Source organism: Semicossyphus pulcher, unplaced genomic scaffold (assembly GCF_022749685.1).
Source record: "Semicossyphus pulcher isolate SPU_LCO1_2020_fin unplaced genomic scaffold, fSemPul1.0.p SCAF_22, whole genome shotgun sequence".
NCBI lineage: Eukaryota > Metazoa > Chordata > Actinopteri > Labriformes > Labridae > Semicossyphus > Semicossyphus pulcher.
The window spans coordinates 10152198-10176704 of NW_027211696.1; the positions used below are offsets into that span (position 1 = coordinate 10152198).

Genomic DNA, 24507 nt, shown 5'->3' on the forward strand with positions numbered 1-24507 from the left:
CATGTGTGATCTGAAGGTAACAGTAGTGAATCAAAAGTCGTTTTGTGAGTGACTTCCTCCCTCTGGCACTCAAAGTGTCATCACTTTAAGTACATTATTCCACCTGATTTTAGAGCGTTACAAACCTTTTCAATCTGTGTTATTGCTGCGTGTCACGACTGTGTTGTTAGGATATTGCCCTTAGTCCTAAAAGAATTATCTTTCACCACAGAACAGCCCGGGACCTGCTTGCCTTTTTACGCTTGGCTCTCCGCCAGCTAACGTCACGTGAGGCGTCGCTCCAGAGCTGAGGTAAAGAAAGTACATTTTTAATGATTTAGCATTGACTGCCTCTCTATTCTATATTCCATCATCTCATTTCCATGATTTGTAACTACTTGGTGGCTGGAATGATTCCTTGGGGAGAATAATTCCTTGGCACAGAAGCAGACACTCAATTGAAAATACACAGTGGGCAATTTTAATTTGAGAGGATACTGAAAAATGACCCATTTATTGAGCCTGTTTGATAATCAAAGCTAATGGATCATTTCAATTTCCTTAACTCTGCAGACGCTAAAAGGGAACGAGGGGAGGCTGGCTGCGTCTTGTAATTTGGATGTATGAAATGAGGTGATTTATAATTAAATGGAAGTGTGCTTTTCTAAATGTACCGCTTAATTCTTTAAGTTATTCTGCAAAAAATGCTGTTTTTTTCCCACTTAAAAGGTTTGTAATTCTATAAATATCAACCTTTTTTTTTTTAGACTTATTGCTACGTCTAAGGAGGATAACGACAGCTTGTGCGAGTGCGTGCGTGTTTATTGCCGTAAGGAACTGATCACGATGCAGCCACAGATCTAAATCTCCCACAAGGTGTCTCAGGGTCTGGAGCAAACACAGAGGGGGCCCAAGGGCATTACAGGTGCATCACGATGACGCACACACCCATCAATGTCCTAGTCCTTGACAAAGTCATTCCAAACTGAGAAAAAAAAAAGCAGCTTCTGGGATCTGTTCAGCAAGGCACGCTTGTTTACAATCTCCCTTTTTTCTTACTCCGCCTAATTCGTTCTGGCATTCGTCCTCCTCTCACTCTTTTGTTTTGATGCGCGCCGCTGTCTTATTGGTGGAAACGTAAAAGACAAGTTGATTGATCAGGCCAGGGGGTATTGATCAAGCTGATCCTCTGCCGTGACCCTTGACCTTCCGATTGACAGCAGCCCCTATAATGAGGCCTCAGAGCAGAGAGCGTAGGATAGGGGGTTTTGGGAAGGGCATCTGTGGGGAGAAAACAGAAACCCAAGGGGATGGGTAGCGTACACGCACACACAGCGCGCCTCAATCAACTTGGTGCCATTGTTACATTGCAGTGCCCTCGATAACCCCAATTTGCATAATCGGCTTTTGCATTGTTTGGCCCAGACACATTAAGGTGCAGCATTGCATTGTTGACTGCAAATCAGCACGTGCCCATTGTTTGCTCATCTCAATGTAGCATTATGCATTGTTTACTTATGCTGCAGCATGTGTTTTTCTGCTTACTGACTTTAGCATCTCGCTAAACGCATTATGCTTCCTTTCCCGGGCCGGAGTAAAATATACATCACGCGTCTACAAAACATTGTTTAGGTGCTCCACGGCGCTTTGATTATTTACGGCACACCCAATGAGCGTAAGGTGTGTGTTCCGCTGCATTTTGTTAGCGTTGTTTGCCGAGCACATACTACACATTCCTGCCATTTTTCTCTCCTCTATAGTCGCCTCAGGACTACACCTCTTTGACATTTGTAGATTGGTTTTAAAGCTCTGTACACACACTTCTTTCCTTCTGGTTAACATGCTGGCGTCTGCGCACACTCTTTGTACCTAAACGCAGACTTTCCATTCGTGCTTACAGGTAAAACACACCTCCGTCAACCGTTCATTCAACACTGTGCACACTCATACATTCACAGGACAGAGACGCCGCTCTATGATTTTGATGCTTTATGAGCATTTGGCACGTAGTTTTTCTTTTGTTGGGTTGAATGTAAACATGCCTTGCAAATAACACACACACAACCTCAGAGATGTTGAGCAACGAGGCTTAGATGTATTAATAAAAGGAAAAGTTTAATAGGCGCGAAGCTTTGATACGTGCTCACAAAGCATCTTTGAGAGGATGTTGACTCTGTGGACCGGCACCTTTTGTAGGGCTTGTTCTGCCTTTGACAGCCATTGATTTAGTTTAAAGACCAGCTCCAGCTCCAGCTTGAAATATTAAATTGTCTGATAAGTTTTTTCTGCAAAATATGTTTAATTACCTTACAATCCTCCCAAAGCATCTCCTCCTTCTCCCTCATTACAAATTCCCCAATCTGCACAGTCCCCGCCCACTATGCAGATTTCCAAACACCCACTCTGTCGCGAAAACAAAACACGTCTCTGCCATCGTTTTGTGGCAACTTATTCAAACTTAGCTAGCTTGAAATGTAGTAACTAGTAGTAGTAACGTTAGCATTACTAGTTAGTAGTGAGTAGTGAGTAAATTTCAATGACGGTTACAGCTGGCTCGCGCATCGCTGAAGTGGTCGCCATAGGTTGCACATAATGATATGCACAGCGTCACCCCGTCCATTAACAGGATGGGCTCCTTAGGTTTGTGACATCACAAACCTGCCAATCTGAAAACGTGTTGTTCAGCCTGTCCTTGGTACACTGCAGTTTAAAAGCAGACAGGCCCAGCCGTGGTGATGACTGCTTATGTTGTCCTCTGCAGCGAGAACAGCAAAACAGCAGGACACCCATTTGTCCCTGCAATGTTTCTCTTTTGTTTATCACGGTTTAAAAATGGTCGCCCCTGACCTCCACGCTGCAGGTGTTGTGTTTGCATGAAGCAAATAGTGCTGACGCGAGCTCTGCAGCTGCATTACCTCCAGTTTGAAACCAGTTAAACTGCGGTGTAAGGTTGCTATCTATATCTTTCATCTGCAATGTCTGAGGTTTTCTCTCTTTAGTGCATAACAGTGTTACTGCTGCTCTTGTGGTCACTGCTGTCAAATACGATTCATCCCTGAGCGGCTGCTGTTGAAGCTTCATGCAGTCTATATGCAAGTGTGTGCAATGATATTATTACGCTTCCTGATTTGATACAAATCGTCTCATATTTGTACATGAAATTGAACTCTTATTAACTCAAATTTTGTGACCAGATTTGATAGATTTTATGTGAAAGCCAGTCATCTTTTTTTTAATCCAATAACAACAAATTGCAGCTTTTTTGGTTATTGCTAGTTGTAAGGTTTTATTAGATACATTTGGTTAAACTAACAGTAATGAATTTGATGGCTTTTTTGGGGCAGTGCAAGAAGCCGAAAACACAACACTGACAAACTCGCTCTAATTTTTGCTTTGTTTGGCTTAGGGTTAGGGTATAGGGTATAGGGTATAGGGTTTAGGGTTTAGGGTTTAGGGTTTAAGGTTAGGGTTTAAGGTTAGGGTTTAGGGTTATGGGTCAAGAAGCCGAAAACACAACACTGACAAACTTGCTCCCCTCATTTTTGCTTTGTTTGGCTTAGGGTTGGGGTTAGGGTTTAGGGTTATGGGTTAGGGTTTAGGGGTTAGGGTCTGTGATGGATTCATGTTTGCTTATCAGTGGCTGGGACTTTGGTGCACTGGCCTGAAGGTGTGTCGAACGTTGACCCCTGGGTTAGGGTTAGGGTAAGGGTTAAAGATATCGAGCTGTTTAGCTCCTCAAAAAGCTAAACGCTAACATCGTCTGCTCTTGCTGGACAGCTAGCTTACAGTGTGTTAATGAGAGCCGGTAAAACACTTTCGCTTACTTTCCTTTCTGCACACTAAAGTACATTCCTCCCATGGTATCAGGTTCCCCAATTAGCCTAAATCAAGCCTGTGCAGACGTCTGTACAGTAGGTGTGGAAGGTGCTTTAATCTACAGCTCTCCCAATGTCAGTAAGGGTTATAGCTTTAAATAAGGATTTTATGGGTTTGTTTTACAACCTGAGAGCTTCCACAATATACAGATTATTTAGTGTAAAGGCCATTTTGCAAGTTAAGGATGGTTTGAGTTTTAGTTCAATGAGTTGAAAGTGTGAATGTAACACTGAATGTTTGGTGGTGACAAACAGGGAATGGCTGTTGCATGAATTGCACTTTCTTTCCTTGCCCTGGAGCAATCCTTTGGTCGCCCTAAATGTTTTTAATAAGGCCGAGCCATTTTTCTTCCAATGGGCCATATCCCACTCACCTTACCAGACATTTTTCCACTCTTCCTCACCCAGATGGATCAGGCTCTACCTCAAGCAAAAAAGTTCCAGAAATCTTCCAAGAAATAATTTCTTTCCTTATTCCTTTCTTGGAAAGCCCGCCGTTTCAGCCATCGTATGGTGAACCGGAGGCCTGTGCCAAATTGTTGTCAGTCCTGGGGGCTTGATGCCTCAACCTGGTTAATACCACTGCAGAAAACCACTCCACTTTGTGTTTTTATGGACAAGCGTCACTGCAACTGTATTTCAAGTAGGCCGGCTAATGAGCTTTTTAACCATCTCCATATGGAACGTGCTCTAACGTCTAGACGGAGGGGCAGTAGCGGTGGCAAGCCGTGGTGTGCTGACTGTGCCGTACTCTGCACCCCTGCACGTATAATTCTTCCCCACAAGCGGTAGAGTTAAACCGAGGGCAAGCGCTCGGTTGCCGTCGGGGAGCCATAATGGGTTATTGTTTACCGCAGGGCTCCCAACAGCGGCTAAAAATCCAGGATGTGAGCATGATGAGGAACACACACCTCATGCGCATTTACATATGTAGACAATGATGTGATGTTATGCATGGTTTCCAACCCAGAATGGAAGGAGTCATATATCTTGCTGCTTTTTTTGATGCTATTCACACTGCACAAAGGTAAATGCATGATTCACACGCAGATACGTTTGACATAAGCATTGTTTTTGCCTTGTTTTTGGCCCTCCAGAGTGCACAGATTTATAAGTGCCAGTCTTGCAATGTGGATGGGAAAATTAAGCCTTTTCAAAACACTGATGTATGATTTCTTTTACGCTAAAGCTTTTAAAAACATGACCAGTGCACTTCCATTTGCCAGAAAAAGTACGAGACCAACTTTCTGCCATCTCCAACTCCCTTTTGCATTTATTACCTTAATGCCAGCCTGGTACTCTGACAACAGAAGAAGAAAAAAAAAGCAAAGACATGCCACAAATTCAGAGAAAGTGAGCTGCATCAGTTGATGAATCAGCTTTGCCAGGCAGAGTGCTTCTTCAGCCAAGTTTGTCAAATAAATTTAGCCGTTCAGCCCGCACAGCTTACCAGGCGCTGGTGGGAGAGTATCATGACTTTGTTTGTCAACCAACTCTTAACTTAAGTACAATGTAGGGTAAGAAATGGGACATTTTTTTGGTTGCTTTTTTGGGGTATTTTAGTGAAGACAGCAGACATTGAGATAATTATCTAAAACACAAATGTGGACTTCAGGGAAGTAAATTGAATTTTCTGTTGATTCTACGTTTCTTTTTCTTAGAAGGTCAAGAAATTGGAGGTTTGATTTATTTCTTACTGGAAAGTTTGGTTGAAATGTTACAGTGCATGTTATCTTGGTTAGCTTAGCTTTTTTAGCAGTCATATAACTGAATTAGCTGCTTTGGGTTTGATTAATAATCAAATACTATAATATACGGTGGATTGATCCCATTGGGTGGGAAGAGAGGTACTCCCCCAAGCAAAGTATCTCAGGGTTGTGTTCTCAAGCGAGGGTAAAACGGATCGTGAGATTGACAGACAAGTTGGTGCAGTGTTTGCAGTATTGCGGGCATTGTACCGGACCGTTGTGGTGAATAAGCTCTCAGTTTACCAGTCGGTCTATGTTCCATCCCTCGCCTATTGTCATGAGCTTTGGGAAGTGACCGAAAGAATGAGATTGCGGATACAAGATGCCGAAACGGAGGGAGCTCGGGGTAGAGCCGTCACTCCTTCGCATCGAAAGGAGCCAGTTGAGGTGGTTCTGATTACGATGCCTCCTGGGCGCCTCCTTGTGGAGGTTTTCTGGGCACGTCCAACTGGGAGGAGACCCCTTGGCAAACCCAGAGCCCGCTGGAGGGATTATATATCCCACGTGGCATGGGAACGCCGTGGGATCCCCCAGGAGGAACTGGAAAATGTTGCTAGGGAGATATGTCTGGGCTAAGGCTTGTTTAGCCTCCTACCACCTCGATAGTATGACTACACGATATCTTGTATTAACCTACCAACAATATCAAAGTTTGGTCTTTGGTTTTTCCCAATTTACATTTGTTCAGACTAAATTTTATTATCCAACAACTATCAGAAAAACATTTAGCTCTATAAAACAACAGGAAAATCTGCCCTAAAGGTGCAGATAAATGTAGCGCTGTAGCCCGACTGGTGAACAGAAAGAAAGGATTCTTTGTGGTGAGAAAAGCTGGAGGCAGCAGAGATACAACGCAGTCACATCCTCCCTCTCCTCTTACTCTCTGTTGCTCTACAGCTGGAAGCTATGACTAATAAATGATGTAGCACTTGGATAAAGGAAGATAAAGGGGCGGAGTGGAAACTTAGGATGACATATAGAAATAAAAGACTACATGTAATATATCATAGCACAGTGAAGCACATAGTCTTTGAAGAGATGATTAAATTACAGACATAAAGTGCTACAGTTAGGTTACTTTGATTCTGATTTATCTTCTATTGAACTTACATAATGTCATTTGCTGTGATGTGTAAATGTTAATTAAGTAGCAGACTTCAATAACTTGCACGTAAGCAATTGACTTTTTTTACCATGTGACCTTTTATTGATTTAGTGGCTCTGAAGAGACGTCGTCACTCCATCTGCACAAATACTAAAACTGTGTGAATGAACGTTTTTGATCCATCCATCCATCCATCTATAGATCTATTGATCTAACCATCCTTTCAGCCATCTATCCATCCATCCTTCTGTCTATCCATCTATCTGTCAATCTATTGATCCATCCATCCATCTGTCGATCAATTTATCTATCCATCCATCCATCTATCGATCTATTGATCAATCTATCCATACATTCATCTATCCATCCATCCATCCATCCATCAGTCAATTGATCCATCCATCCATCCATCCGTCAATCAATCGATCCATCATCCATCCATCCATCCATCTATTGATCCATCCATCTATTTGTCAGTCTATTGATCCATCCATCCATCCATCCATCCGTTGATCTATTCATCCATCCATCCATCCATCCATCCGTCGATCTATCCATCCATCCATCCATCATCTATCTATTGATCCATCCATCCATCTATCCGTCAATCTATCCATCCATCCATCCATCTTCTCACTCTTGTCCTCTTTGGTGCAACAGATCAGGACAGCATACATAAGATGGTTCACGAGACTATTACCCATCATGCACCAGTATTACAGGCTGTCAATTTCATGGACAGATTATGAATATAAACATTAAAAAAAGACGGGGGACAAAATTCTCCCTTGTCAGACACCGTTACTAACAACAGCCTGGCTGTGATCTGCCTCCTCTCTGCTGCGAACAGTATTCCATGTTTTGACCAACACAATGGCCGTCTGTATTTTCAGCGTCCACATATAGTCTGCCAGTGTCCATCTGAACTGGCTGCCCTTCCATGCTAAGCGCATATAATGACAGCTGTCATAAGCATTAGAAAAGATTAAACCTGATTTACGCCAATGTATACATTTTCTGTAATCTTTGCGATATTCTCTTTCAAAGTGACAAACAGCTCCTCCATCTCCGCTCTCGCGTCTCTTATTGTGAAGTCTTTTTTACAGGAAACCGCCTGCGTGACAGTTTTCATGGAATCGCTGAAAACTCGACCTTGTGTTGGTTTGTAGGTAGCGCGGGATTATACTCTTAAAGGCTTTAATGGGCACTCTGTAACGGCATTATATTTAGAAAGAGCCGCCGCCTTACAAGGTCCTGTCAGCTAACACTGAATCCTATTGTCGCTACAGCTCTGCATTTTACTTTTCTAACCATTCACACTTCCTTTATATTTACTATAATCTGTGTTATATTTCATGTGTTTACACTCCAGTGTATATTATTTTACTCTGCTGATCACCCACTAAAAAAACTGAAGCATTTAGGTTTGCACTTTAGAACAGTCACAGATTAAGCCGGGTGCATTAATGGATTATGGGACAATGTTTTTTTCCTATTTGACTCGCGCTGCTCCACGGTCGCTCGGATGACGTGGTGGGATTATTGTACCACTTTCCTCCAAACAGAAGTGATAGGGAGAGAGGAATGTTCTGCGGCATCAATGAAGCGAGACATAAAGTTCGACGGTACTTGTGATCGACTCGCCGTTGGACATTTGTATAGAGCTGAACTGGTGGCGACAAACCACCTACATCGCCACCAAATTCCACTGTTAAATGTGTCGTATTTAACCCATCTCGCCAAGCTTTCACTGCGCACAGATGTTATCTTTCTGGGTCAAAAGTGAGTGAATAAAAAGAGAGTGAAAAAAAAAAGCCAAAAAGTGCTTGCATGCATTCAGATTACGCACTCACTATTATCTTTATGTTCTGTATAATCAAAAGGCTTTTATTTTACTGCTAAGGATGGATGTTTTGGTTTGGATATTAGAGGTGACTGCATGACAGAAAGGTTGGAAAATGTGTGATCATTTTTGTGTGTGTTAATCACCACTGCGTGCATCTTTTACGCCTGTAATCTTCTGATTTGATGTCAAAGGTTTGTCTACGGTCCGACGTTTTTTATTCACCGTTGACCCCTGACTGTGAAAGCACTGCGCAGGGTCCTACTTTACGCACGGGCTCAGATTTGCTGCAGGATTTGCAGAATTGCACAGGGGGCTCCGTGACACTGACCATCACAGGTCATTGGGTTAAGATGGGATGTTGTCTTCCTGGACCATCAAATCCTGGAAAAAAAAACAACTGTGGAATCAGCCTGTTTTATGAAGGATGCTCTTTTACCGGCGTATGGTAGAGCTGCAGGGAGGCACACGGTTTGAACTTTGCGCGTGGTGATTGGTCCGTGCCCTGAGGGGTTGGGTGGTGGGTGCAAGGCTATACTAAAACAATTCAGCTCAATCTCCTTGCATAACACAGGGATGGTGAGTGACCTTTATGTGAGCAGAGGGGGGTTTTTTTCTTCCCTTCAGTCTGAACATAGTGTACCAACCTGAAAGGATGCCGACTGTAAGACATTAGGTCATCTCTTCTATCTGTAGCACTCATGTTCCTTTACAGAGAGGGTGACAAATGTAATTACAGGACCGGAGGAGTCTTTCGCCTTCAGTCATGATACTTTGGCACCTTAGTGGGTTTAGATGTCCACTTTCCTTCAGTGTGAACCTCTGGTATCAAGTACACTCTGTGAAAATCCACTTCCAGTACATTGCAACACTAAATTATAGTACAGGCTGTGACCATGCGGTGAAAGAAGTCAATATAGGTCACAAACGATGCATCAAAAACAAGCCATCGTATGGGAATAGAGACAAAAAAGCAAACAAAAACTCTCTCAGAGGATTCAAAAGTGTTGCCACACAACCGAATCTGCAAGAAGAATGTGCGTTAACAACCTATCATGTGAAGGTTCGGACACACAAACTAAAGCCACCGTCTCCTTTGAGAGGGTTTCGAGTTGTGCTCCATGTGGAACTCCGCTCCCAGCAACTTTTCAAGGTCACACACCTTTCAGTATGTCACCCCCCCCCTTCTCGCACTAAAGGCACAAAGGGAAATATGTGGCCGAAAAAGTCGCAACACCGCATGAAAAGGAAAGCAAATATTGAATGTTTGTTCTCTCTTCTCTTTATGGTAGGTGGCAAGTTTTGGCCGTCTAAACGCACATTTACAACAAACAACCGTGAGAGGACGGAGAGGAAACACCAACATTCCAGCCGACTGTTTCTATGGGAAGCTGTTAAAGGTAAAGTCAGCGTCTTCTCTGTGTCAGAAAATACTCCAACATCGACCAAAAGGATCGTTTTGATTTCACTCAGCGGTTGGGAATTACGAAGGATTTGTCTCGGGCCTCAAAGGCTCTTAAAGCCGTAGTCGAGCGCGGTTTTGAAACTCACATCCATCTAAAGTGACGGCTCGGTAAACATAAGGATGTGTGAGTCAAACTGTAGCTTACATTGGCCACATTTTTCTTTATCAGACTACTTAGAAATAACGTGTGATTCATCTGATGAATTCGGGGTTATTTGAGTTCGCCAAATAAACAAAAAAAAACAGCCCCAGGTAGAAAATCAAAGTGCATTTATTTCCATTTTGTGATTAAAAAACATCAAACTGTGGCTTTTAAACTGAAAGAACGTATGATCCATCAACTAAGTGAAGCAGAAAAGGGACAAGAACTGCTTTCACTTTGTCATTGTTCTTCCATTAATTCATTGATCTTCTGCTTACTTTATTTTGAAAGGATATTAACGGGAAACATGACTTTGACGGGGCAGTTAGGTCCACCTAATAATTTGCCAAAGTTAAAATGGAGTTGTCCTGAGTATAAGTGAGCAGCAGCAGTTTGTTATTACATAAATCATATATTTTTAAGTGTTAAATGATCCATCAAATTAAGTGAAGTAAAAAGAGACTTTGTCATTGTTCTTCCTTTACGTCATTGATGGACTGCACATTTTATTTTGAAAGGAATTAAACGGGACGATGACTTTGATGGGACTGTTGGGTCTGTTTAAACTTTGCCAGTGTTAAATAGAGTAGTAGTGAGTAGGCTACCGGAAGTTCTAGTGGTTGTGTTTTTTTGTTTGATACTTCAATAATAAATGCTTTTTACGCCAACCTTGGTCTCCCATTACGTCATTGATCTACTTTAACCTACTGCAAATTTTATTTTGAAAGGAATTAAACGGGGAAAATGACTTTGCCAGGACTGTTGGGTCTACTCAAACTTTGCCAATGATAATATATTAGTAGTAGTGAGTACCGGAAGTTCTAGTAGTATTTTTTTATAGCATAAAACACACTATTTCAATCAGGCATGCTTTCACACTGCAGTTGTTCTCCCATTACGTCACTGATCTACTTTATTTTGAAAAACATGATTGAGAAACAGGACTTTAACGTGCCAGTTAGGTCTACCTGTGTTATACGTACTTTTTTATAACTTAAAATGGTGTTGTAGGGAGTATTTTATAGTGAAAACACTTTCTATTTTTATTTTGGAGCGTACATACATGTGTTTCTAGCGATTATAGATATTTTGCACGTTTTTATTTCAAAATAAAACGTTCTTAAATCACATTTGGCACTATTTCTTTGTTGTATTTCCTACATCTACATTACGGAGCAGTGTGACTAAAAACAGAGCTTTCGTGGAGGATTTAAAGGAAGAAAAACCCGGATCATAGTAAGTTTTTCACGTCCCCAGACCGTTTGCTTGTGGTCCTGTGTTGTGGACTCGGTGGAAGTGTTGGATTGTTTAAATTGTAACCGCTAGAGGGATACATATACGCCTTTCAAAACTCCGTAAACACCATCCTATCACTATGTGCCACAGAGAGAATTACCGTCAGTGAGAGTTGCCTACCTGTGTGACTTCCCACTTTGAAAAAAAAACACACACACACATACACACACATACGCACACACACACACACAGCCCCGGAACATTTGAAACATGAGTTGTTCTTAAAAAGACTTCTGCCTCTAAAGCGGGACGGCGAGCAACGACTCCTCCAAGTGTATCAGCTCCAGGCAATCAATGAGGACCGCGATGGTTACTACTTCAGCTGCTCTCTGTCCCTCTTTCTCTCATTCGCCTTAGCACACATTATAGTGCATTGCAACTTTTGTACAGGCACACAGGCGAGGGGGAAGTTTGGATTCCATTTTTTTTTTTGCTCCCAATTTACCTCTTTTGTTTCCTGTAATAAATATGAGAGGTCGCTTTGTTGTCACTTTTCTTTGGGATTTAATATGTGCCATTTCTTATGCTGTTTTACGGGTAGGATAAGGAAACAACAAAAAGGTGTGACAAGAGCTTGGCGGACAACTGTGGATTTCTGCGAGTAACTCCTACAACGTCCAAAGGGGATGAGGGGGGCATCGGCCGGACCCCCCTCTTGATTGATCACTTATTAGTCATCCCTTTGGCTTAATGGGAACCCATAGAAAAGGCACGGTGGAACACATATATGAATCAAATATTCCTGTGTACCCTGAATGTCTCCAGAGTAGTTTTGCTTAAGAGAGGGGGTCGTGGCTTAGCATTATAAAGAGGGAAAAACAGCATAGCTTTATGTGTTTATATAGACAGTTTCTACGCTTTGACATTCTACGGCTGTAAAAAGACAGAAGGAAAAACTCGAGAGGATTCCAAAGAGAACATTGTGGACATACATTTTTTCTAGTTATTCCGTTTTTCTTTTAATTTTTTCTCTTATTTTTTAAATATTTTTTTGCTATTTCCTCTCCCGAAAAATGAAACTTTGGACATCTCCCTGGGTGTCTTGCCTGGTGATTCTCCTCTTGTGTTTTGGATCAGAGTGCGGGACAGTCCGGAGAAAGGGGAGATCCAAGAGGGAGTTAGTGCGCATTAGGGAGGCGAAAGCCACCATCCCAGGGGCTTGTGCCACACGTCTGCCCCGGGGCAAACGCTCTTTGCCCGGCTTGGAGCGACGGGTGCTCCGCCAGCGTCGGCGCTCCTCTCAAGCGGAGGAAAACTCTCCAGACCGGGGGAAAGCTGTCTATTTTACCGGCAGAGGGGACCAGCTCCGGCTCAAGCCTGGCGTGGAGATACCCCGAGGAAATTTCACTCTGGAGATGTGGATCAAACCGGAGGGAGGTCAACGATCACCCACAGTGATTGCAGGTAGGATAGTCTACACATCCTCCATCCAATTGTCAACAAAACTCATTTTATTAGTGTGTCTGCAAAGCGAGTTCAATGAGAAGTAAACATGCACATGTGAACTGTTTCATCCTTGTGTCATTTAGTCAAATCAAACATAGCAACATGCAGTTTCAGCGAGTTGAAAATGAGTTCATCTATCAGACTAGACAATGATGTAATGCTCTAAAAAGTACAGCGGATATTTTAGGTAGTGCAAGCGTAGGGTCACTGAAGATTCTGATCAAGTTGGCCACCATGCAGAGAGTAAACCGCTGCAATATGATTTTATTTTACGCATCACTTTCCCTCCCATTTCCCTCTTTAAAAAGGTGATTTATGAGCGTAATGATCATAAAACCTGAGTGAGGAGCGCAGGCAGCAGATATAGGCTACCGCATCACTTGACCGGCAGCTGATGTCACTGTGCGTAAAATGTAATTTCTCTGAGCCGTCTTGGCTATTTTAAAACTATGATGTAATGGCCAAAACTTTGTGCGCGAGCACGTCACGTCAGGCACAAAGCAGGGGAGAGATTTGCCGTGTGTGTGGAGACGCTCAGAGCACGCAGCTCGAGCGAGCCGCAAGCTTGAGTGTCCCCCCAACCCCCCCATCAGCCCCCAGAACCGACACCTTTTGGATTGGCTACCGGAGTTACGGGACAGGAGTGAGAGACCCAGGGTTTCCCCTCATGCCCCGAAAATGTCCTGCTTGCTTGTGTTTGTGTTGCTGTTGTGTGCGTTTACTGATAAAGTCGTGCGTCTCTCCAAAGCGCACGAAATCATGCGTTGTTCGGCGAGTTTATAAAAGGCGCAATCAGATTTGGTTGATGCATATCTGTCCTGACTGCGCAGATGACAACACACACGGATACTTTAGTGTATCTCTGTCGTCAGAGGAAAGCTTCACACTTCGTGTCTGACATCTGCGCGCACTCCTTTTTGTCCTGCAGCCATGCGTAAAAGAGCACCAGAGAGGTGTTAAAAACAGATCTGCATCATCTGTTTTTTGACCAATGGCGCTTTTTGTGCATTACAGTATAGGACAGTTTTTTTGTTGCTTTTCCTTGCCGATAGGGAGCGTTGCATACACAACTCATTGCCTGCTACAGTACTTGTGCAGATGGCTGCCTTTGAACTGAACTGAACTGAATTGAACTCAGTCCTCCTCAGCCTCCTTTATGCCAGCCTGCCTGCACGTTTGGGGACTTTACTGAACCATATGAGTAAATTTACATGCTCCTTTACTTTCCGTCTGTCTGACTTCAGCATCCTCCAACACACACATAAATAATCACTTGTGTGTGTGTGTGTGTGTGTTTTGAGATACAGCACACTTTTAGGTAGTGCTAGCCAGTTGGCAGAGACAAGCTCTATAAAACCAATCCCTTGTAAGAGTCTCAAACTGGGGGGGGGGGGGGGGGAAGGGGGGGTGAGAGGGTCTGTTGTGACCTGAGTGACTCTTAGATTTACAGAGGATGGACACAATAACAAGAACATCTGCACAGTGTAAAGAAATCCGGTACAACAACAACACAAACGACCTCCACAATGAAAAGAGAGTCCAATAAACGCCTCTTGGACGCAATCCTGACAGAAAACGAACGTTTATGCAGATTTAACATGATTTTTTTACAGGTGTTGTTTTTGCACCCCGCCCCCCCCCCTCCCCCAGCCCCCACACGTGCTTGCTAGAGATTAATATTCATGCGTAATCTTGTGTGTCCAAGATTTGTCCGATGGCGCCCACATCAGTGAGCCAAAGGCCGGGTCCTAAAGAGAACAAATATGATGACCGAACAAATTCAATAAAGCCTAATCTTTTAAATCCAATTCAGGACTCAAAAACCCCAGTGCCTCTGAAAACGCTCCATCCCCTTGTTTTGATCCCAGCACGGTGTTGTTTGCAGAAGCTGTTGTTTTGACCACCAACATGTGTCTCTTTCTCTTTCTGTCTGGCTGAATTCCAGATTTCATTTTTCCTTTTTGTTATGTTTTTACAAATATTTGTTTGTGGGAGAGGGAGTCATCTTACTGTGTGCAAAGTCTGCGCTTGAAACGTGAAGTCTTCTGGTACTTTTGCATCCTTGTCCAACTCTGGTGACTCGTTCTTTGAGTGTTTTCTTGCACATAAAACATCTTCATTCTGTTAGAGTAGTGAGAGGATTGTAACTGACCTCCTAAGACATTTCATTGGATAGGTAAAGCAGGGCCACCTCTGGGTGGTACTAGAGAGTTCAGGGATCGATAGCTTTCCACTCACACAGATGACTGGATCAAATCTCTATCAAACACAAGTGTGGATCGTCTTGACCCCTTTAAATTGAACCACAACACTTCCAGATAAAAAGTCTCTTCTCTCCCGTCATTTCCCATGTTGACGGTTCCATACGGTTAGAATTGATCCCAGCTTTTAAAAGCATTTGAAACATTGAGTGCACACGCACTCGCACAGGTACGTGCACACAGCCACCCGTCCACACAATCAGAACATCAAGTCCTGTGTCCAAATGTTATGCAAACTTTGTTGTGCCCTATTATCCCCCGTATCCGGGTCACATTGGGTCGTCCCGTATCAAAGGAAGAGGAAAATAAATCGCAAGAGAAACGGAGGCTCTCTTCCATGACCTGCTGGGGACAATTACTTGCAGACGGTGGCAGATAATAGCAGCGATAACGGATATATTTTGGTGTTGTCATCAAAATGTGTTTAAATTGTTGAGGATTATTTCACACATGCTTAATAACTGTATCCTCTTCTTGTTCCGTCATAATAAGATGCAGCTTTGATCCGAAGAGGAAGATGGATAAGCTTGAGATCATGACTAATTACCTGGAGAGCGGAGAGCACTGAGTGTAACACTCATCCTCGGCACACAGAAACACCTTCACAGTCTCGTAATGTCGAAGCTTTATCATGGTCACGGATGTAGTTCCTTGCTGGAGTGTTTTGCCAAGTGATAACAGTGTCACAGTATAAATTACACTGCAAATAAAATGGTGTTTCTTTACGTCATCTGACATCGCAAAGCTAAATTTGACAACTTTTTCTTTAAGTGGTGTGGTGATATTTTTACAGCCCAGACCCTGTTATTTTCATAAAACTTGTTTTTAAAATATTAATGGAATTTTCCATTGTCTCCTCAGCGGCGGTCACTTTAGCATGACTTTATGAAAAGTGCCTTTCTTTGACCTTTCAGAGCCCGAGCCGCTCAAAAGTAAACGGACTCTTCATTGTTCCCTTCCTCCCTGCTTTTTATCAAGTCCTTGTGACATTTTTCTTTGTGTTTGCATGTGTGTGTTTTTTTTTTACTTTTTCTTTTTTCCCTGAGTGTGTTTTTCTTGGAAGAAGACAAATGGCAAGTGCAGGGAAGGTTGCCTTTGAACCTGACAGGAACAGCTCTCTACCGTAGCGTGTGCACATGCAAATCCCTTTGCGTGTGTGTGTGTGTTTCAGAAGGGACACAGATGTGTACTTAGGCGTTTCAATTCGATGGGAGTGTGTGTGTGTTTGTTCGTGAGGATGTATGCATGCATGTCTGTATAAGTATGTGCATGTGTGTGTAGGTGTATTTGTGTGTGAGCCAGAGGAGTCGCAGTGCAGGGTCTGGAAAAGTGGAGTGTGTTAGATTAATTGAGCATGGCAGAATTATGACAGCTGTTTACACTAGGAGCCCTACGAGCATTTTAGCACACCTTTTAGCCTTGAGTGCACTAGCTGACAGATGGAAGGCTTTTTCCTTCCAGTGTTGTCGAAAGCCTGAAAACGTCATCCACCAAAGGACTGACCTTGACGCTGAACCCAGCCCTCACTCTTTGAACATTAGTCCATTGAAATACCAAGTTAATGAATGCATACTGGAGTGTGCATCTAATTAGAAACAGGTCAAAGTTAGCAAGACGTCCGTGCAATCACCATTAGCCGGCCACTTATTGCCGGCTCAGGTAGCCTCCTAATCGATTGGGAACAAAGGCATCTGAGCGGACAAGTGCGTCGAGGCAAAGATGTGATCATCACTATGATAATCAGCTTATAATTTCAGACCTTACCAAAGGCAGCACACACAAATATGAAGGGTATTTACAGGCTCCAAGGAGCAACTGTAAAGGACACTCCAGTACCTACAAGGGCTGGGTGCACAGGTCACATTTGAGTGTCTCTTTGTGGATAGATATAATTACCAGAAAGCTCTTGGTTAAAAGTGATGTTGGCAAATCCTTGGAATAAATTCTTGTGGCAAGAGTGGAGTCCTGTTCTCTCCTCAGAATCACCTGTGAACACACAGACACTCTCAGAGATGGACCTTGTGAGGCGTGTCAAGGTGCTTTGGAATCTTTGACCGGACTGTATGGATATACAGTACTCACATAGTGGCAAACACACATGTACATCCGCAGACGTGCACACACGTTCCTTAACAAGCGCAAAACAAACAAACAGTTAACATTCAGAGATCCCCTAAGAAGTGAAAACACATTACCATGCTGAAGCTGACATACACGGTCCAAGTGAAACAGGAAAAAGGTGTTTTGGTGCCTCTACAAAAACAGAAAACTAGCCTTTTCTGGCTACCCCACTGGCAAGGGACATTTACACGCACAGCTCTTAAATGTGCTCAGTGTTCACGAGAAGCCTATACAGAGAGATTTCCATGGGGTCTCCCTTGGTTAAACATGCACTTCAACCCAATTTCCAGGACAGCACACATATAGATTTGATACATTTGGTCCCTAATCAAGCACAATTTCAGCCTCCCTCTGAAAACACTTTACAGGACGCTCAATTATGAGTTATAGTTTTCAAAATATATGGGTCAATGTGGTTTAATTTACAGGTGATCGATGACAAATGCTTTTTATGAATGCTGTTCATTTTCTTCTCTTCTGCACCCCCACACTGACACCTGAAAATAAAGGCGTCACACATTAATCGACTTCTTTTCTTTCTCTCCCCAGGCCTTTACGACAAATGTTTCTACGCCTCCAGTGACCGAGGCTGGCTGCTTGGCATCCAGGCGGTCAGTGAACATGGGAACCGTGACCCTCGCTTCTTCTTCTCCCTTAAAACTGATCGTGCCCACAAAGTGACCTCCATTCACTCCAACGCTCGCTACGTTCCCAACCAGTGGGCGCATGTAGCAGTGACATATGACGGCATATACATGAAGCTCTTTGTCAATGGCGCCCAAGTTGGCGTCAGTCGGGAACAATCAGGTGATGTCTTCAGCCATCTGACCAAAAAATGCAAAGTGCTGATGATTGGAGGAAATGCACTGAATCACAATTACAGGGGGGCAGTGGAAAGGGTGGGTCTATGGAGGCAAGCCCGAGGGCAGAGATATATTATCAGGGATATGCAGGGCCACGAGGACCCCCTAGATCTACCTCAGCTGGTCATTCGAGAAACATTCGAGCACCCAGGTCGGAAGTGGCTGACTGTAAAAGATGGTAGCTTTCCTCAGCCTGAGCAGGGAGGAATTGGACGATTAGGGTTTCTGGGTGGTGGTGGGGCTGGGAATTCTGAGGAATTACTGGACACAAAACTGGAGCCTCCAACTTGTGGTCAGACTGTCTGCGACAATGTTGAGGTCATCAAAAACTACAACCAGCTTTGGACCTTCCGTCGGCCCAAGAAAATACGATATAGGGTCATTAACATTTGGGATGATGCACGAATGAGACCAACCGTATCAGACCACCAGATCAGCCTGCAGCACCAGCAGTTAAATGATGCCTTCAGCCCCTACAACATCACATGGGAACTTAGCATTCACAATGTGACCAATTCCTCCCTTCGAAACCGGTTGATACTAGCTAACTGTGATATCAGCAAAGTCGGGGATGATGCATGCGACCCAGAATGCAACCATCCGCTGACGGGCTACGATGCAGGTGATTGTATGTCCGGGCACCGGAGCCGTTGCCCTGAGCACAAGCAGGGGAATGGTGTCTGTGATCCTGAATGTAACTGGGAAAACTTCTTCTACGACCTTGGTGACTGCTGTAACCCCAATGTGACGGACGTGACCAAGACATGCTTCAACCGCTCTTCTCCTCACAAGTAAGATCACTGTCTTGAAATGTTGGAACTAATCATGTTTTCAGCTCTGGTTTATCCTCTTGTGTTGTTGTTAAATAAGCAGAGGTCTTGAATTCACTTAAAAGCTTTAAGTAACCGCAACATTCCTTGGCTAATTTTGACATTTTCTTTGGTTGGCACGACTGAGTAAATTTGGTAAACCAACTCTACACCAAAGCCTCACGTGTTGAGTAAATCAGACTACAAATCTCTCCATACATGTGTCCCTGAAGAGAGGTTTGATGTCTAGTCCTACTGTTTCCTGACCATTTGGGCTGAGTCTGAGTGTAACATAACTCCCAGCCTGTGTGGCCTGGGAAATCCTCCGGGAACAGCTAGTCCAATCTAGCCTTGGCCCGGTTCAATCAGTGTTCCACACTTAAGCAGGGCAAAACAAACGCAACCGGATGACTTTACTGGTAGCAAATGTGCAGGCCAGACCGCTCATTTTTGTATCAATTTTTCAACAGCTTTCCCCACCCTCTTCTACTCTATGTCTCCTATACCAAGTGGTCCTAATTAAGCCGGCTTGATTGGAGAAGGAGTGGGTTTGGAAAGAGTGACATTCTAAACAGAGTATAAGGGCAATTAGAGGTCAGAAGAGGGAGTCCAGTATGGCTTTTTCTTGTAGCAATGGAAACAGTTTCAAAGACTGACTGCTCTCTTCAGGAAACCACTGAAAGACATGTTTCCTGGGGAGGCAGGTATGGGTCCCTAAACGTGGGTGCCTGGAAGAATTTCCTCGGAAAAACACTGAAGAAAGTTCCCTTTACTTGCATGTGAATACCAGTGGTACGAGATCTCCTAGGTGTGCTGAACATGAAGCAAGAGATTATGTGGTTTCATGCGGCTACTTTGGAAGAATACACAGGCCTTCACGAATGCATGCAAGTTTTTGTGGTTAATTCCTTGTGGCTTGTAGTTGATGAGTAAAAGCTGGCAAGGAGAACAAATCTGTGGAATTCAATGTAATAAGGTTTATGCCAGACCTCCAATAGCAGGATTGTTTGATTCTTGCTACACTGAAACAGTAGACTGAGACATTTTTGTGGAGAATGCAGGAGGTCTTTACGGTTACGCCAGAAAAAGAGAGAAAGAAATGGCTGAAATTCAGATGTTTGTCAGTATTTCATGCCGCTGTCACGTGGGGACAAGTGAAAGGGAGAAAAACGAGTAGAGCGAGCGTGTAGGGCTGTTTGGGTATTTCTGATAGGATGAATCAAGGAAACCAGGCTGTTTTCAATCACAGTTGAGCTCGAAGCATTGTCTGCTTGGCACTACCCTGTTGTTTAAAATGACCGCTAAATAGCTAAATAATGACATCTAATTAAGAACATCAGAGGGGAAAAGCAGGTGGGTTTGCCGTTGCTTCCATCTCTCAGTTCTACCAAATCCCTTCCAGCTTAGTCATCATTAGAAGCTCATTCATCAAGTGGCGGGCAAACTACTTCATTTAGACATCAGCCATTGGCTTGCCGTTGCAATGTTCAAACCTCCCTGCGGGCATTTGAAGGATGGATTCGTGAAGGAAAGGTTACCAGCAAGAGAGAGAAAGACACAGACGGAAAGAAGACAAAAAAAAAATAGATATAATCTCCCCAAGTGGTTGCTTATTTTGCTTTGATTATGGTATGTCTGGAGAGACTTGCAGAGAGCTGCACTACAAACAGTTTGACATTCCTCCTTAATTATGGAATTCTGGATGAACAATGTACTGCGTGTGCTGGGGAACAATGGTTGTGAGGTCCTGCATTTATTTTTGCAGCATTTGCGCCTGTTACCACTTACAATAGTGTTTTCCAAAATCTGGCTTACACAGGACATGGGCAACTCTGTGGTCCTACAACAATCTCTCCTCTGAAAATACCATTGATAATAACCCCCCCATCTTTCCCTCCTGCCACATTTGGCTGAGAGAATCATTTTGCATTGTTTTCACAGCCCTTGGTTTTGACACTTCTTATGGTTTTGGTGGTATCTGATGTTATCTAACAACACTTATTGTAAGTCTGAACATTCTTATGTCTGGAGCTAGGGACATCAGAAATTGCTGCTGTAATTTATACAATGTGAATTTACATCATGCGTGAAGAAGGGAGGAAAACAAATGGCACTCTGAATAAGTTGTTTGAAAAGCTAATCTGTGTGTTTGACTGTAGAAGAGTGATCCCATAATATCAGAACTCATCAGAGTCAGAAGGTTTTTTGTGCGCACCTTGGATGGATGGATACACAAACTTTGCAAGGTGAATATAAGAGCCATTACAGCTTCAGTATGTTTTTGGGAAATGAAGTTTTACCCAGGCTATCGGAGGCTAATAGGTCATCTGTTTTCCCTTGGCCTCTGTCTCTCTCCCCCTCCTGAGTCAATACCTCTCGCTGTGGCAGGTTAATGGATTGACCACTCTTTTTCTTTCCTTCACTCCCTCTCCCCGGTGTATTCCAGCTCAGAGCGGGGAGCTAATCTTCAGGGCCCTTGACTTGGGTGTTTTACAGTTGGTCGTCTAAACCTTAAGCCCCCGTCCCATAAAACATAATGGAGTGCTTGGGCGTAAATACCAGGACTTTGCACTTCCCCTTTAAAGCCACAGCACACTTATAAAAGCACCTGTTGTTGAGGTTTCACCTGCGCTCTCAAGGGGGGTGATAGAAGCCTCTCTTCTTCTCTGAAGACAGACGGGAAATTGCAGTAAGGAGGGGGGCGACCAGGCAGCCAGAGGAATTGCATCTGGCTTTGAAGGGAATATAAGTTGCCAAATAATGTAGGTGGTCTTTTGAATGTGTGACACACCAGGGAATCCAACTGATAAGGCCTTTTGGCAAGTTGGTCCAGAAGTCACAAATTAAGAGTGGTCGCAATTGGAACTGGAAGAGTTTGGGAACATTTGTACGGTCCCCCCGTCGATTCTATTTGTCTCTTTGTACTGCTTTCATTAATTCTGTTCTCAGCAGTGAGCAGACAACGCAAGATCTGTGGAATTCAAGCGTCGAAACGGTTGCTATGCATGTATCATCCTTGGAAGGGGAAAAAGTAATCAGATGAGTGAGCTGGAAGGTTAAAGAGGAGAGTGCAAGTTTATGACACACCAGGGTATTCAACTAAAAATGCTTTGGCAATGTTATCATGGTGCAGAAGTCAGGGAAGACTGATGAAGAGGTTCACTAATTGAGAGCGTTCAACCCAGTTCTTGATCAAGAATTTCTGTTTAAGATTGGAACTGTTAGGGTTGGCGATCATTGGTAGCGTCCAGTGATCGCCAACCCTGTAAGTCTGAAAATACTGCTTTCCAAACAAGATCTCTGGAAACCAAGCATTGACACGGTCTCTATACATGTGTCTTCATTGGAAGGGAAAAAAATAATCAGACGAGCAAGTTGGAAGGTTAAAGAGGAGAGTGCAAGTACAGTAATAAAGGCAGAGATGAATGATGGGTTTAGGGGCTGTGGTGTTGACCGACTTGATGACAGGGTAGCTAAGGGCCCCCTCCAATTTCAAAAGTGTTCTTGGCCGCGAGACCGTCATCGCCATGCCAGCTAACCCTAGCTTTCACACTATGTTGCCTCTGACATACGTATACAAGGCAAATTTATGGGCTTATATGAATAATATATGGGTGTAAATGGATGAAGTCATAATCCCACCATTTAATATGTATCAGATATAAAAGCATTAACATGGCAGTTTGCACACCTCTGGATCTCCCTGCAACAGATGTCCTGCAGTGATGCTTGAATTTAGGGAAAGTGTAGTTTCACTTTACCTCTCTCCTTCCCTCAAATGTTCTCTCTCTCTCTCTCTCATTCTCTTCTTTTAAAAAGATTTTTGTTTCCAGGACATGTCTGAAAAGTAGTGTGGTTAAATGCATGGAAAATCCTGTTCTTCCCAAGTGGCTCATCTCTGCCGAAAAAATGTATGATGAGAGGCATGAGAGGGGAGCGGGGGCTAGGGGATGGGGAAATAGTTGAGAACACAGAGGGCGGGGTAAAGCGGGGTAAAGGGTTATTGGCAAGGAGGTTTGAGTAAGATGTGGATGGACAGATTGAAAGACAGTGTTTGAAAGGTCCAAACTGTTCTGACTTCAAACGCCCTCACGATGAAGTCATTAGGTATTGACTTCCCACAGTGAAATCAGACAAAATCCTTGTCCAAATCTTTACCAGCGTGATTATTTGTGTTTCGCAGAGAGATGTGAAATACATACACACATATGGAATTTCAGAAAACCAGTCTTTTTTTCAGTTGATTGTTCTTCCAAAAGTTCCCCTGTGCATCAATCAAGCATTTGATGCACATTGTGTTTTTGTAACAAGCCCAAGGGCGTCAGAATAATTGAACTCAGATTAGTTCGGTTCTGACCCTACAGTAGAATTGCTTTTCTTGTTCATTGCTGACTCAATCATTTCTACATCAAACCCCTGTGACCCCTTTTTCCCCGTCATGCATGTCCAGAAACTCTGGACAAATATTTTCAAAGGAAATAATGAAATTCCTGAAATTATTAGGAAGAGAGACCTTATATCATCTGTTCTCTCTCTCTCCCTCTCTCTCTTTCTTCTTCGACGTGGCCCCAGAGAGTGCCCCCAGTTGCTCTTGCATGGGCTTGAAGAAAGTGTTTGCTACACCGAAGCCTTTATTCAAAACGTCTGTTTTGAGGGAACACTGCATCTTTGCTAAGCAGCTCCTTATCCAACTTGTGATTTGAGGCAGAGAGACTTGTCCAACAAGGGCTAGAGAGATGTTATGAAACATTTTGTATATGAATTGTGCATTGGTGGTAACCTTAGCAGGCTTGTCGCAGTGGGAGAATTATATCACTGGTGTAAATTCTTTCAGAACACCGCCAGACACCAGCGTTACTGACTTTTAAATTGCTTCCTTTAGGCTACATTGAACATATGCTGTGAGACTCTTGGTTTTACACTCAAATTTTAATGTTTTATGCAGACGCCTGCTTTTCAAATATAGAAGTATTAAAAACTAAACTATTAATTAACTTTTAAAGGAGGAAATAGAGCACATTGATGGGCATTTGGGGGGAATATTTATAGCCTTTAATATTATACTACAACTACAAACATGGTTCTTTTAGCCTGATACCACTAGGTCAGTTCCTGAGGTTAGGTTATCTTATATATTGAATTAAAACTGCTCTATAAAGAGCTTAACACTAACGTAAAGTTGTACTACTGCAGTTTCACTACTTGTGGTAACCAAATACTCCACTCAAATTGAGCTTAAATCACAACATGTCAAATTTGATCCCATCTACTTATAGCTGCTATTTTGTGGCTATCAATCACAACTTGTTTAGCATGGTAGTGACTCTTGTTGAACACATTTCGAGTAAAATTCTGTGGAATATCCTCTCAGTGGTAACCTCCCCCCCCTTAGCTTAGTGCGCAGTGGAAATATACACTTCACACCACCTCATAACTTTACAAAGCAATTCAACACATAGTGTAAATACACATTATTTCTCGTCAGCTGTTGAGTAGAAGAGCAAATATAAATAGCACACTCCAGGATTATTCACTTCACAAAGGTATGAGCCTT

At 43.2% G+C, this 24507-nt stretch overlaps 1 protein-coding gene across 1 annotated transcript in view; it reads left to right on the forward strand.

The window, feature by feature from the left end:
* The first annotated feature begins 12466 nt into the window (after positions 1-12466).
* The window catches only part of pappaa (pregnancy-associated plasma protein A, pappalysin 1a), a 92768-nt gene continuing 80727 nt past the window's right edge, over positions 12467-24507 (forward strand). Inside the window, exons 1-2 of the mRNA XM_069673515.1 lie at positions 12467-12857; positions 17831-18935. Of these exons, the coding sequence (XP_069529616.1) occupies positions 12467-12857; positions 17831-18935 (1496 nt within the window). The remainder of the gene's footprint in view (positions 12858-17830; positions 18936-24507) is intronic.